This window comes from Ammodytes marinus, assembly GCF_949987685.1.
Source record: "Ammodytes marinus genome assembly, chromosome: 7".
Taxonomy (NCBI): domain Eukaryota; kingdom Metazoa; phylum Chordata; class Actinopteri; order Uranoscopiformes; family Ammodytidae; genus Ammodytes; species Ammodytes marinus.
The window spans coordinates 12,085,466-12,100,527 of NC_137211.1; the positions used below are offsets into that span (position 1 = coordinate 12,085,466).

A 15,062-nucleotide genomic window follows, 5' to 3' on the forward strand; every position below is an offset into this window, starting at 1 on the left:
TTGACACAGAGGATGTGGTACATTTGTTTGGGTTGTGTTTTGGCAGTGGGCGACCGCGTTGCAATTTAATTTGTTTTTGTTACTGTGTTAGCAGAAGCAATAATCACTGCAGCACAAAGTCTCTCAAGAGCGGCCCTGGAAGCAAGTTTTCAAAGCCATTTCTTTTGTCATGCCCATCAATTATAACGGGGCTTGATGAAGATCTTGAGCACTTGTAAAATCAATTTCACATTAAGGAGTCGTTAAGTAAGAATCACTTTAGAATATTTCATGCCTTTGTACAACTCTATCAATGAAATCCAACATTCGTTTCCCCTGCTTTGTCCATATGGTGTCATTTCTATCTATACTCATGATGGGAGTTCAATGGAACGTTGCACCCACACAGGCAACTTTCATACACGACTGATGACAAATCGACAAAAACAAAAATCACATGGAAGTACTTTATGTATAGTGTTGCCAACCAATTCCAAGCCTTTTTCTCCTTGCTCTATAAGACAGACACATGGCAACATCAGCGCCAAATGTCATATGTGTAGTGTATAATTTGGCTGCGATTCTCCCTATTCAGTGGTGAAGACTTCAGGGCCAGGGCGTACATTCAGTACATCCATCCACAATACACAATAGGGAGTGGACCGGTGCTATATATACTCTTCAGCTCTACAATCATGGTTTTTCCCTGTGGTCAGGGAGCTGCAGGGCTGTAATCTTGAGCCTACCCATTGCACACTTCTCTGCTGTATATCCTCTTAGGCTCAGGAAACAGTTAGACAGCGATGTTTATATGATGAAATATTTTGAACTCCACAGCCAGCAGTCAAAGAGAGGGATCTATAGTGATGAAATGTTCTGTTGGATACAGTTTGGATAAACATTAAAACTGTGAACAATTTAAAGACTTTAAATATTTAAGCCAATGGTTATGATTGTTGTTCTAATGATGACAGCTAAAAGGAAAAGTCACTGAGCAAAGTTTTAAGAGAAGCACCTAACGTATCCAGAATCTACTATATTTTAGTCATCATTTCTAGCTTAAAATGTGTGTTGCACAACAGAGTATATCTGACTTGAAATGATTTGCAGTGTAGGCTGATTTTGCTGAAATGTAGAAGCACAGGTTAAGGTTTCAAGAGAATTTGGTCTCTCCGCTGAAGCTCATGTCGTGTTTATTGGTGCACCTGTTCAAGGTAACAGTAGGTGAGACCTACAGCAGCCCTGGATGATGTCCTGGCTCCTGACAGATAGAAGACATTTTTTATTTCAAGTGTACACGAGAGAATAAAAAAACTCCCTCTGCAGTATATCAGCATTGTCAAACTTGTAGCGGGCTGTGTGTTGCTTGTGCTGTCCTACTAAGCTCGGCTGGAGAAAATCTGTCCCCCATATTGCCATGAAATGACTCCCCACACACGCAATCCTCTTTTACATAATGTTAAGTCAGGACGAATATTTCATGGATGAAAATAATACAGCGGGGAAACACTTCGAAGAATCCTGTGCCGCATTCCATGCCTCGTTTTTTTTCTGGTTTTGAGAAGAAAAGATAATTTTGCCCTTGATGTTGACATTTCTACATCTTTATCTGCCGTCTGTGAGTTGATGTGGGTCGCTTCGGTCAAAAAGAAAGAAGGAAAAAAAAGCAATGGGGGCTTCCCATGTAATGTCATGATCAATTTATTTGTCTTCAAAGGATCCATTTCTGGCTTTCTGCTCCAACCCCTTCTTCCCTCATTTCACGCATCATTTCACCATTATTCATTCGTCCCATTTGATCTTTCTCTCTTTCTCTCTCTCTCTCTCTCTCTTTCTCTTTCTCTCTCTGTCTCTCTCTCTCAGCAACCTTCTCCCCCTTATTCTATCCATCTCCCTCTCTCATGCTGCATTATTTACTGTGTGGAAATGCCTAAAATTGCCTGCCACTACTTATTATAAGATGCATTTGTCAAGGGCAAGGATTAGTGTCTGGCTCTGACAGCCCCAGTGCTTCCTGGGAATGTGGGTGAGAGGAGATATGGAGGGTGAGAAGAGAAGGAGAGGAGAGAGGAGGAAAGGATGGGGGGAGGGTTTGTGCCCCGCTGTCCCTGCATCGTGTTTTGGTGTGAGGTGTTAAACGGTGGTTTATGCAGAGTAACCTTGGTGGCATGCTGCATTAGTGACATCACAGGCTCCGTCGCGCTGCATTGACCAACGTCACAGCTGCTGCAGCAACACTAGGCTAATATGCCTCGTTTATTCTCCTCTACTTCACTGCTCTCTTTCTTTTTCTTTCTTTCTTTCTTTCTTTCTTTCTTTCTTTCTTTCTTTCTTTCTTTCTTTCTTTCTTTCTTTCTTTCTTTCTTTCTTTCTTTCTTTCTTTTTTACCACCCCCACAATCGTTTTTTTTTTCACTTTTAATTTCCTCTCCTTTTTTCTTCCTTGTTGTGTCATCTGGAGCTGCAGCTGTAGCTATGCTGTAAAATCACAGCCTTCCCTTCAGAATGATAGTCCTCTCTGCATGCTGAAACTTCCTCTATTTTTGTCTCCTTTTTATAATACGCAGTCTTGGTCCGGCTCTTGACACCAGCTTCTTTGTCTTTTAGTTTCCTGGCTAGGCACTTTATCTGCCCGTTATTCCCTTTCCAGGACCTCACACTGATACTCAGCTGATCCCTCTGACTTGGTGGTGGAGGCAGAGAGAGCCTTTGTGGCCACTTTTGCACACGCATCACCTTATACATGTTCTACTGTATCTTCCCTCATTCCTACTTTCATCTGGGAGATCGTTTCTCTGTCAGCAGCCCCTTCCCTCAGCACCTACGGCTCTCTTCACCAACCGTATACGAGCTTTGCTAAAAGAGTTCCTTAAGACCACTTTGAAGGCTACAGTTACAGCGGCTCTGTTATATCTAGAGCCAGGTCTGTCATCATGTAATCTTATATATCAATACTGCTTCTCTTTACAGTGCCAGCTCACGTCCTTGATACCATACAATGCAAACATACACAACTGAGGACACAAACATTACTCATCACCCACTGCCTGCCTTTTCTATCTCCACATTTGATCCTGTGGTCAGTGTGATGTCCTAAGTGTCAGTCAAATTCGCCAAGCCTTTCAGCGCCTGTGGCAGCTGTCGGCTTCTCCCCAAGAAAATGTCCGGCCCTTGCAAGTATAACCATAATCCTGCCACTTAATAATCATTTCATCGATGGATTCTTGATACAAGCATTATTTGGCCAGCACGGCACACAATATGAAACATCTGCTCAGTCTTCATACTTGAGGACATAGCAGGGAGCTATCCGACTAACTGACATAATGTGTCTGTATCAGCAAGGAGCCTGTTTGTGTTTTGAAATGAAGGACACTTAACTGGATATAAACAATGGAACAAACAGATTGCAAATGGGGTTACATGATCCCTGTGTGTGTCTTTGCATACACCATACTACTGTAAAGCTATAGACCGCTGAAGACAGCTCAGTACAGCAGCCCTGTATCTCATGCGCCATGTTGTCCCCTGGCTCACATGCCTCTGTGTGCACACGCAAACATACACAGACTAGCGAAGGATTCCCCTGATATCCCTGTGGTCTCTGCTGTTTACTCTCTGAAAAAGCACATAAACTATAGCCATTTTTTCTTTCTTTGCAAGAATGCAGGATGATCTATAGTTCCTCAAATCCTTAGCATAGCATATATATTTAGACCTTGACCACTCTACAGGCAAGCAGTTAAGTGTAGGATTGAGCAAGAGCCTGACCCTGTTCAGTGAGCAGCTGAAGGCGATCACAGAATGTATGTCAGAGCCCACGTATGCCAGCCTCTGTGTTTGTGTTTGTGTTTGTGTGTGTGTGTGTGTGTGTGTGTGTGTGCGTGCGCGTGCGTGTGTGTGCGTGTGTGTGTGTGTGTGAGTGTGTGTGTGCGTGTGTGTGCGTGTCTCTGTTGTAGCAGTGAGGGATGTGTCAGTGCAGGACTTGTGGGCCCTCTCAGGCATATAGTGTATAATCCCACTGACCCTGAGTTAAACTCCCCTTGGCATGTCTGTCAGCATGACTGAAGTAATGGAAGCTGGAGCCAAATACAGTCAAGGTGCATGTAGAGGTTTAGACTGCAGATGATGTATGTCAAGTCTTTGAGCTGAGCAGTTATGTCCAATGCAGAACACAATATGTACAGTTAGTCTGAATATACTGCATGAACATGTGTTGTTAATTTGATAACAAGATAACAAAGAGACAAGGGGGGCAGACAGGTCTTGGTCTCGAATGTACCCATCACTGCGTAATTTCGTCCCGATGGTTGTAATCCATCTATCTATCTGCTGTAAACCTGCCTGCTGTCTATGGCTCCAGTCCACTGATTGTATTGAATAACATGCTATCATAATGACATGCACATGTGCGCGGGTGTCACAGTGAGTCTATTCCCGCCAACAATGTTTTATTCAACCAATGGCTTTGGAGTTCACTTACAACATAAACATCACCCCCTCCCCCCATCTGTTTTCTCCTATAGAGCCAGGCAGAAGCCCATTACAAAGGAAACCGCCATGCGAGGAGAGTTAAAGGCATCGAGACCTCTAAGAGTCGTCCTCAGGAGGGTGACAAGCCTCATACTGTGCCCCCCACCTCCTCACCGTCTCCACCCGGAGCTGCCCCAGACAGTGAAGCCAGCAAAGCAGGTGAGAGTTTTGTTGAAGAAGTAATCATTTCAATCATCGCTGGATATTCACAGGTTCATCATTTGCATAGGAAACAGTACAGTCCCACAAACCCCAGAGACTATTTGCACTGACACAGATACTGTACACTCACATTCACAGATCACGCTTTCATGAGATTAGTGGCTGAACAATTTTAGGTGCCAGAACTTAAGAGATATAGTAAAATAGTCGATCTTCATTTTGAGATAACTTTAAAAAATAAAATTAAAAAATCGAACTCAGAATACTGAGGATTTTACTTCAAAAGTGGGTCACAGATGAAGCAATAAGTTCCGTTCTGTGGCCCTGGATATGTTGTACACTACACAGAGAAATTAAATTGAGCCTTAACTTCAAAGCAGTGGGCCCAAGTCAGCCTTGAAGGCAGCTTCTGTAAGTAAGTTTTTTGGCAAAAAACTTGATGAACACAGACGATGAGGAGTCAGAGCCCCAATTTTTCCAATGAGGTCGCGAAGCCTCAACTGAACTCATATCACAAACTTAATCAAAAACACATGTAATATTCCATATGTGTTCATTACGTCTGCTTGTGACTGATTCAGATCACTATATTCAGATGTATGTTCCTAGAGTTGCTACTGAAAAATATGGCCTTGTGCTGCTTCATTAATTTGCATTCAGGCCTTTTTTTGTTGTTACTGTAATACAGGACAATCATAATACAAAGGGATTGCCTTTGATTGTCTTTGTCTGGCAGACAGCTGAGTGGCACAGAGAGGAGTAGACAAACCAACATGTAAACCACAACCACACATCCGGTCCCCTGCTTTCTGAGTGATAGGTTGATCAAAGTCAAAGCATGTTTACTGTACCAAGGACTATCCCTCTGTATTAGCCCTGTCAAACCACAAATGCTTTGTTCAAATGAGCAATGTACAAACCCGTTTGCTCTCCATCTATTTAGACTGTGAGCAGGTGAGTTGGCGTACACGTGGCGTGGCAACGTGGCAGTTTCTTGGCCTCTTTTCAATGAACCCCACTGTGGCATGCATATGCCTGTCTGGTCTGTCTGGTTGTGCCCTTCTGGGTGATTTATAATGAATGCAACACCCTTTGCCACCAGAATCAAAATAGACCATGTTGACCGAGCCCAGGGTGGTGGTAATGAGCGCTAAGACTGATTGAGAAAAATAAAGATGACACCATTGTATACGTGTCTGATGTAGCAGAATCTAAGCCAGCATCTGAAGGGACAGAGACATCAGCTGATCTGACTTTAATGAGAAGTAATTCACAGTTGGCAGATTCATTTATTAGCTGTAAAGGATGCGGGGCATGGGAGAGGTGTTGCAAGCTCTTTCTTTAGCAGTATCTATTTAGCCCTGTCTCTGTTGTTTCAGTCTTACTTTTTCTCTCACTGTCTTGCTCATCTGCCTATTTAAAGCTAATGAAAGTCCCTCTGCCCTTTTCCCCTTCTCAACCCAGAATTTTCCATTCCCTCACTGTCACCACTGTGTCCTTGGATCACACACGAAGCAATTAATAGACCAGCTATGTTTTGTTGACATTTACAAAAGTTTCTTTTGCTTTGACTGTTTACCAGACATTTTCCCCCGTATTGAGGGGAGGGCGCAGAGCAAACACAATGAAGAAAGAGATTAAACTCAGGTTCAGTAAAGGTCAAAATACAGCAACGTAGCAAAGGCTTTGACTATTTTCTATCCATTAAAGAGTTTATTTCAGCCAATCCCAGAGTAGTAAGAGGGCCAGTCCTTTTCTCGTTTCCGTCCCTCATGGGGGATCTGAGATCAGCTTTAGGCCTGTCGCCATTTGTGAGACTCCATGAGCACGAGGAGCCAAAACAAGCCTGCCATGATCGAGATCTGAAAGTAGCAACATGTGAAAGAATGCCTTTTTCCATCCAAACCTCTGTCTCGTGACCCTGGAACCTTTTCTCTTCCTGGCCTGCCTCCTTGCTTGCTTTCTTTTGAGTGTGTGATTGTGTGTGTGTTTGATTGTGTGTGTGTATGTGTGTGTGTGTGTGTGTGTGTGTGTGTGTGTGTGTGTGTGTGTGTGTGTGTGTGTGTGTGTGTGTGCGCGCCTGGCCTCGGTGGGATCCTGTCCCTCTGTCCATAGTGGGGACAGTTATCTCTGGGAGCAGGCAGCTGTGCATGGCCTCAACTGGGAAAGCCTGTGGCCTTTGGAGACTAACACAGGTCACTCTGGGGCAGTTACGCTGAAACTGACAAGGCCACACGTGCACACACACACACACACGCACAAACACACACACACACACACACACACACACACACACGCACAAACACACACTTACAGACACACACAAACGCAAATTCACAAATACACAACCAACGTGGTCAGGCCCACGCACGCACACAGACGGAAGCATGAGGGGAAGATTTCCCACAGTGCAAATCCCTTATATCACAGAGCAGCATTTGTTGTTGATGATGGGTGATTTTTCCTGTGAATGGTCTGTTTGATGATCTGGGATGTCCCACAATATACAAAAAATTCGGACACAATACAGTAAACGTACAATCTGGTACATGATGACCTTCCCTTTGACGCTGCATCATTTCACATGCACATATCAAATTAAGTCAGTCAACAGTAATGGCTGTCAACAGGACATATCAAGACCTTGCTGAAGGCTAAAAGAGTGACAGGTCAGTCATGTCGCACTGTTAAAATGGTGATGCTTCTTTAACCTTAAGGTGATCAGAACAGGTCACGAGGTTTATAGCCCTCAAAGGGTTTGTGGTTAGTGTTGCCCCCAAAGAGGAGGCCATTGGCTTTGGGGGATTTGGCCTGATGAGCTGAGGGTTTGGCTGGGCCTGCGGGTGATGGAGAGGCAGCTGTTTACTTTTGGAGAGAAACTTTGCTCCTCCCTCCCTCCCCCGTCCCCTCCTCTTTATCCCTCTGTTGTCTGACACTCCCACTCTAATGAAGGGCCCTGTTAAAACCACCCTGATATTATAGCACTCTTTGGTCCACACAAACACACTCACAGGCGCGCACACACCCAAGGTCAATTAAACAGATACAGATGACTTCCACGTGAGGGCTAGGGTTGCATGGCCATGATGTGACTATAGAGTCGCGTTACACTGAGTTGCTCTTTCTTTATAGTCGTTGTTGATCTTAGGCGAGCTTGGATTATTTGAGACCTACCTGAAAGAATCAACATAATTATCTGATAAACTCAGAAAGTGTGTGCGTGTGTGTGTGTGTGTGTGTGTGTGTGTGTGTGTGTGTGTGTGTGTGTGTGTGTGTGTGTGTGTGTGTGTGTGTGTGTGTGTGTGTGTGTGTCGGACGCAGGCCAGACTTGGAATAAGGCCCCAAAATGCATTATGAATGAGGCTCTTCTCTTGTAGGGCCAGAATTGTGTTTCTTAGCTCATTAATCATTAAGAATGGGACCTGATAACACACACACACACACACACACACACACACACACACACACACACACACGCACGCACACACACACACACGCACACACACGCACACACACACACACACACACACACACACACACACACACACACACACACACACACACACACACACACACACACACACGCACAAACACCTAGAAATGATCATACCATAATAATACCCAACAATGCCAGTTCGGTGTTAAGCCTCCTGGAATGTTTTGGTGGAACAGTATGTAGATGACCTGTTACCAACACACAACTATGAAAGGCTTTATAATCTGCTTAAATTGCACTGCTTTCATTCAACCTTTAAACTAAACGAAGCATATCCATCACTGCATAATGTTCTGCCTACACAAAGGACTGATTAGGTCCCAGTTCTGCTTTCAACTTGTCTTTCTTTTTTTTTTAAACGCCTGCGTGTTATTTGGTACGCGACCCAGCATCAGTTATATTTCTTTTTGCAGTAAAGGCTTTGCATTTCCAAGAAGCTAACTTGCAGACTAGAGAACATTTCACACTGAAGCATTCCAGATGAACTTTGACTCCTGCTGCAAACAGAGGAAGTTATTTTGGTCTGAATTTGAAATGAGTCTGTATTAAATCCCATGGCTTTATCAACAAACCTCTCCCCATGGACTGCATACTATACGCAGCTTTAATTTCCTGAAGTGGATTAAGGCAATGCAGTCATGCCAGGCGATAGTGTTAAGCATCTGGACTGAGTTATATCTTGTTTGCTGACCTCTCCTAGTGAATAATGCATTCCTCTGTTTGGCTATGAGGCAAGCCGACAGGAAAGAAAGTCGGTTAACTGCCTTATCAGTGATAAATTGGATTGGCAACATATCCATGGTGACAGGGGGATTTTCAGGACAGGAAAACAATTGCAATTTGTCAATTCTTTTCGGTAAATCTGGCAAAAAGAAACACTTTGCTGCCGAGTGAGATTTTTTAATTTTGGGTTGGCTCCAGAGGCCAAGAAGATTTAACCTGGAGCTGAACTTGTTTTGTGGGTGTATGAGACATCACTGCAGTATGAGGTGAAACAGTGATAGGACCTGATGGTTTGGTATGGCTGGCCTCCAGACCATCATGGACTTTGAAAAACCCTCATTTCTATTTGGCCCACCTCTATTCTCCCCTACTTGATTTTTTAACTCAAACCACATGTAATCAACACTGTGGATGGGTCTGACTCTCGGCATTGTAATGAAGCCATGCGTATGTGCCTGTGTGTGGGCAAAATACAGCAACAGTTCTGGAGAGGACCATTTTTGCTTCTTTATCATTATACTTTACTCTACTACTGCAATCAAATAAACCAGCTCAGTCAGTGATGTGGCAAAATAAGTACATCAGGAGTCACAAACCTCACCAAAGAGTGTTTACCCACACACCGCACCTTGATCCAGCCAATGTCATAGCAATAAATATATTCTCTCCCCCAACAAAACATCTGTTTGACAAACATGCTGTGTAGCCAGCACCTTTGCATCTGGAATCTTCCAATATGGAAAGAGAGAAAATTCTGATCTTGGAAAGCAGTGGAATGGAAATCACTGACAATGGCATCAGAGATGATGCAATAGTAGCCGCTCCATAGTTACACACATACAATACACAAATGATCATAAATCCACATATAAGACTCGCATAGTGGAACAAATACATCAATATATCACAATCCCTGTTGTTTCTGTCATGTGACAAAATGACAAAGCATGTGGGAATCCCCAAAAGGAAATTGAGCAGTTAAAGTCAATATTGTTTTCTCCCCAGAAATACTCCATGTTATCCCTTTAATACCGTAATCCACTGGGGCTTCTTTCATGGCCGGCCCTCGGCGCTGTATCCTGTGGAGTTTGGAGAAGGGCCTGCTGGTGCTTGCTGATGGAGGAGTTCTGAATACCCCACCCAGATTTAGGGGGTCTTTTTTCAGCCAACGCCCATTGCTTAGTGAATACCGAAGGCATTGCGTACAGGAGCGGCTGACCAGAAACATGTGTCTGGAAATGTATAAACAGGTTATTGAAGAAGAAACAGTTACCATCATACAATCAAAACACAGGCAACAGTAAGAAATGAACAGTACAGTAAGTGAGCGGAGGGAGGAATGAGAGCTCGCTTCATGATATTTTCTTTGGACTCCGTGTCTCGCCCTGTGACAAAGCAGGAGCCATTTTGCTGCGAGCCCTGCCAAAAACGACAGGTGTGAGGGAAAGAGTCAAAACATTCACAGGCAGAGCTATCAGTTTCCTATTTCTCCCTTCGGAAACATTTCAATAAGATGAGACCACATCAGTGAAAGAGTGGCTTGAAAACTTCAAAAAGCCTATGCCTTCACACATACGTTTCCCTACTGTGATCCACTTTATAGTATATACATTTAATTAAAAGGAACTCTATTTAACCAATTATTGCCTGTACAGTAGAAAATAAAAAAGGCACTTCCGTCTGCAAGTGCTTTTATGTTGATCTGTCTGATCTACCCAGCAGACCGTGCTGGCCGCATTCAACTGGGAGTGGTTAGTGATGTGGTGTGACATAGCAAAAAGTTTATTTCAGGGGAACTTTGCTTCAACCGCAGAGTTTTAACACAATGAAGTCAATAGTAAAACACTTTATAGTTTCTAGTTATGGACGACAAAATCAGTTTTGTTTGATTTTTCTCCAAATTGCATTTGACTTGTATTTATTTGTTGTCTCTCTCTCTCTCTCTCTCTCTCTCTCTCTCTCTCTCTCTCTCTCTCCGTTTGTGTAGATGAAACACGGCCTCTGCTGTCACAGTTAAACGGGTCCCTGCTGGCTCCGGGGCCCCTACCCGCTCTTACCACCCCGCCCACCCCACCCATGGACTCCCCTGTGCTGACAGTGTGCCCCCTCCTGCCGACCCCCACTCCACCCCTGATACCCCCTTCTTCTTCCTCCTCCCCTCCTGGCTGTGGCACTGGGATGGAGATCTCAGAGCAACCCGGATCTGGGCCCCCGTTTCCAGGAGCCCCCCTGGCCCCCCCGGCCTCCTCCGGCCCCATCCCGTCCAATCCTGAGACAGAGGAGGACAAGGCCAAGAAGCTCCTGTACTGCTCACTGTGCAAGGTGGCTGTCAACTCCCTGTCACAGCTAGAGGCCCACAACAAAGGTGAAGTTAATCCCTTCTTGAGCTCTTATACGTTGAAGTTGCACTTTGTCGCTTTTTGGCTGGTCTTACAATGTGGGATTATTGGGAGACGTTGTTCCTCTTGGAGTCTTCTGTTGGTGTTTAAGTATGAGTGTCTGGAGGAGGAACTTTCTCCTTCATCTTTTTTTCAGTTATGGTTGGATTCCTCTCTGTTTGCTCAAACCACAAAGCTGTTGTTGTTGCTGGAAACAAAATGTCCCCATGTGTCAGAGGAATTTTACCAGAAAAGACCCATGCAGCAGCTCGGTTGATTTCACTTTCTAAAATCGAATTTCAAAAATGCTTTAAAAGTGTAAACAATGTAAAATGGTTGTTAATGGTAATACCCTTACAGATAATGAAAAGATAATGTGTTTATTTGAGTGATGAAAGGAAGTGAAAAACACATATGGAAGTCTCACTAAATCCACAAATGAGGATTTAGTGAAAATAAATAGTTATTTGACAACTATTTCTATTACAAATCTTTTGAACAAAATGTAATTTAAGTCACACTGTTACACTTCATCTAAAGTATTGATAGAAGGATGACTCCATGGATTCCACTTACATCACACCTAACACTTTTTGGCTCCTCACAGTTGCACAAACTATACCTGACTGCCCTTGCTGTCAGTGCTACTATCTGATTTGATGACACGACTGTGACCCAGCAAAGGGTACTGAGAAAAACAATGATCAGCAGATAAGTGATCTGTTTGACACTGGCAGGCTCGACCTATGTAACCGAGAGCTGGTCTCCTGGTTTCATGATCTCTGTCAAGGTGCCTCTGCTGTGTGCACCTACTCTCTCATGCAGCACTGACAACCCTACCCACTCTGCTTTCTTAACCCACACAATACATGATTATTAAGGGGAAAAGATTCTCCCCCACTCATTCATGAATTGTCTTGTCATTTACAGTACACGGAACATTACTTTTCCCTGTAGCCTGATTTAAGGGTTAAGATTAGGGTTAGTGGAAAAAGGAAAAATGGGTTGGGTTGCATGTGGATGAGGTCACCACAATACCACCACAATACCATTATGTTTCCCAGGGCCCACATACCTCTCAGGTGCCTGCTTTGATCCCTTTGACTTTGTTTTCCTCTGAGGACAGCTTGTATCTGCTGACCTGCACTCTTTCTTTTGGGATATATAGAAAACTATAGAAACAGACAATGAAGGACTGAGTCAGTGTAACTGTATCCTACTTGCCTTGAGTAATGTTTGGTCCAGCAAGCACAGCCAAATGAAAGCAGCCAGCAAATACTACTTTATGTTGGATAAAGCACTATCCCATATATTCCTCTCTCCGACATGTTAATGATTAATTGTAACAACCCAATACACTTGTTGTTATATCTGCCTGCTAGCTTGTTTACAATGGACATGTGTATGTAGGTATTAAAAGATATCCCACACACATTGGTCACAGCCGGCTGTCAGCTAGTTGGATCCAAAGTTCAACACTAGAGTAAAAGTTGAAACTCTATGAGGGAAGAAATCTGGAAGCAATCACCCTCATTCATTCTCAAAAGCACAACTGTGCATGTTAGCAGTGTTCCAAAATAAAAGCACATGTTTTGTATTAAATCAAGACATGATGAAACGCATGCGTGGCAGAGATTGAACAGCAGAAAAAAACAGAAAAAAAACAGGGAGCATGTCAACCCATGGGCCTTGTCTGCTTGAGTGTTGGTTTACACTATGAGTCAACCTTAGAATGCTAAAAAATCCACCAGGCCATCCATTGTCAGCCCAAAATGGAATGACTGTAGTCCACATTTCTGGCCTCAAGCGAAATCCATCATTCCAGCCCCTTCCTCCCCAGTGGAGCCCACGGCCTCTATGTTCCCCACCAGCCACCCCACTCCGATGATTTCTCTCTCTTTCTGTAACCTTAACTGTGTTCAAAGGGAGTTTAGAGAGTGATTCAATGTCAGAGCAAATGACAGTGGGTTGCTTTTTGGTGGGTTGCTTTGTAGACAACTTAAATGTAGCAGAATTCTCTATATGTGGTCTCTTTTGCAACTTCATCCACCTGCAGTGGGATTTGCTCAAATACAGAAAACACTGCAAACAAAATATTATGAAACATAACTTTTTATAAATAATTTTTAGCAAATGCAGCACATATTTTATTGACAACTTATGACATAATGTGTTTTTTGACTCGCGGAATAGGTTTCTATTCTTGCAAAAGTTGATCATAATTTATGGTATTGCCAAGAAACATGTCTAAAAAGCTTTCGATTTGATTGAAACAAAACCATATTTTGATTACTCAGCAGTATTAATGATTGACAGAAAATATGACCCTATCAAATTTTATTTCAGATATCTTTAATTTAAGTTCCCAGTATGGCTAAACAACACTAAGCTACAGCTCTTAATGGCTTGTTGATAGAGTTGACTAACTGCAGCCCTCTTGTGGTAAAAATGTAACACTACAACTTTTTGCAGCAACATGCTCTGCCTGTTGTGCATATGTGGTATTTTTATTAGAGAATCAATCCAATGGTACATTTTGTTTTCCTTTATGGCCCAATATATGTCACTGTCACTATTTCTCCGTCAGTGCTTTGTGCTGTAGAGAACAACAGCTCATACTCATTCTGCTTCAGACAGATGGAAAGAGCATGACTCAAATGTTACAAATAGTGATCCATCTCCAGCGCATTTTTTCATTCCATTCTATTAGCTTCTAAATATGTAATTTCAATGCTGTGAAGGGCATTGCTGACCTCTGTTATTCCTTGTGTTTGTGTGCGTGTGTGTGTGTGTGTGTGTGTGTGTGTGTGTGTGTGTGTGTGTGTGTGTGTGTGTGTGTGTGTGTGTGTGTGTGTGCGTGCGCGCGTGTGTCTGTCTGCAGGTACCAAACACAAAACTATCCTTGAGGCACGGAGCGGGCTGGGCCCTATCAAGGCGTACCCTCGCCTGGGCCCCAAGCCCATTGGGGAGCAGGGAGGGGGCCCAGTGGACCCCAACACTCAGGAACGCACCTTCCACTGTGAGATCTGCAATGTGCGGGTCAACTCTGAACTACAACTTAAACAGGTAAGAGGAAGTTACTATTGGATGTGTGTATTTTTATCCATGATAATATAATGAATTAATTGGATTTGTAAGTCTGTAAAATAGTGCACATACAACAAAACTGGTTCTTTTGAAATAAGTCTTAAGAGGACTGTTTCATGTTAACAAGCTACGTGTAAGAGCATTTGTAACCGCCAATTCCCTTTTCATTTTAGCACATTGTAAAATTCCAAAGTCTCATAAAACAGACTTAAGAAATAATTTAGACTCACACCTAAGATTTTTCACGTGGCTGGATTTTTTTTCTAATGCAGGAAATATTTTCACACAGGGAACGTGGGAATAACTTGACTTGTGTTCCTGTGTTCTTTCCTTGCAGCACATATCAAGTCGAAGGCACCGGGACGGCATGGCGGGCAAGCCTAACCCCCTCCTCAGCCGACACAAGAAGCACAGGGGAGCTGATCTGGCGGTAAGATTTCAGTTTCACTGTTGAATTATGACTCCTCCAGTGACACAGTCAGCATACCCAACATCTATACTGTAGATCATATAAACATGGTTAACCAACGACATGAGGTCTGATAACCTTTAAGTGTATGCATTCTCAAATGCTAGCCAATTGTTCTGTTTTTGGCTTTGTCCTCTTGAAATTATTAACTTAGTTAAACTGAAACATCTGCATCTGCATGTGTTGACCTTCTGGAACTAATAACATTTACCATATCTCTCTCTCTCTCTCTCCAC

At 43.3% G+C, this 15,062-nt stretch overlaps 1 protein-coding gene across 3 annotated transcripts in view; it reads left to right on the plus strand.

Moving 5' to 3' along the window:
• Positions 1-15,062, plus strand: part of znf385a (zinc finger protein 385A) — a 55,464-nt gene that overhangs the window by 37,051 nt on the left and 3,351 nt on the right. For all 3 annotated transcript variants that reach the window (XM_080030976.1, XM_080030978.1, XM_080030977.1), the window contains 4 exons: positions 4,505-4,670; positions 10,880-11,257; positions 14,152-14,336; positions 14,695-14,787. In XM_080030976.1, coding sequence (XP_079887102.1) covers positions 4,505-4,670; positions 10,880-11,257; positions 14,152-14,336; positions 14,695-14,787 — 822 coding nt within the window. The remainder of the gene's footprint in view (positions 1-4,504; positions 4,671-10,879; positions 11,258-14,151; positions 14,337-14,694; positions 14,788-15,062) is intronic.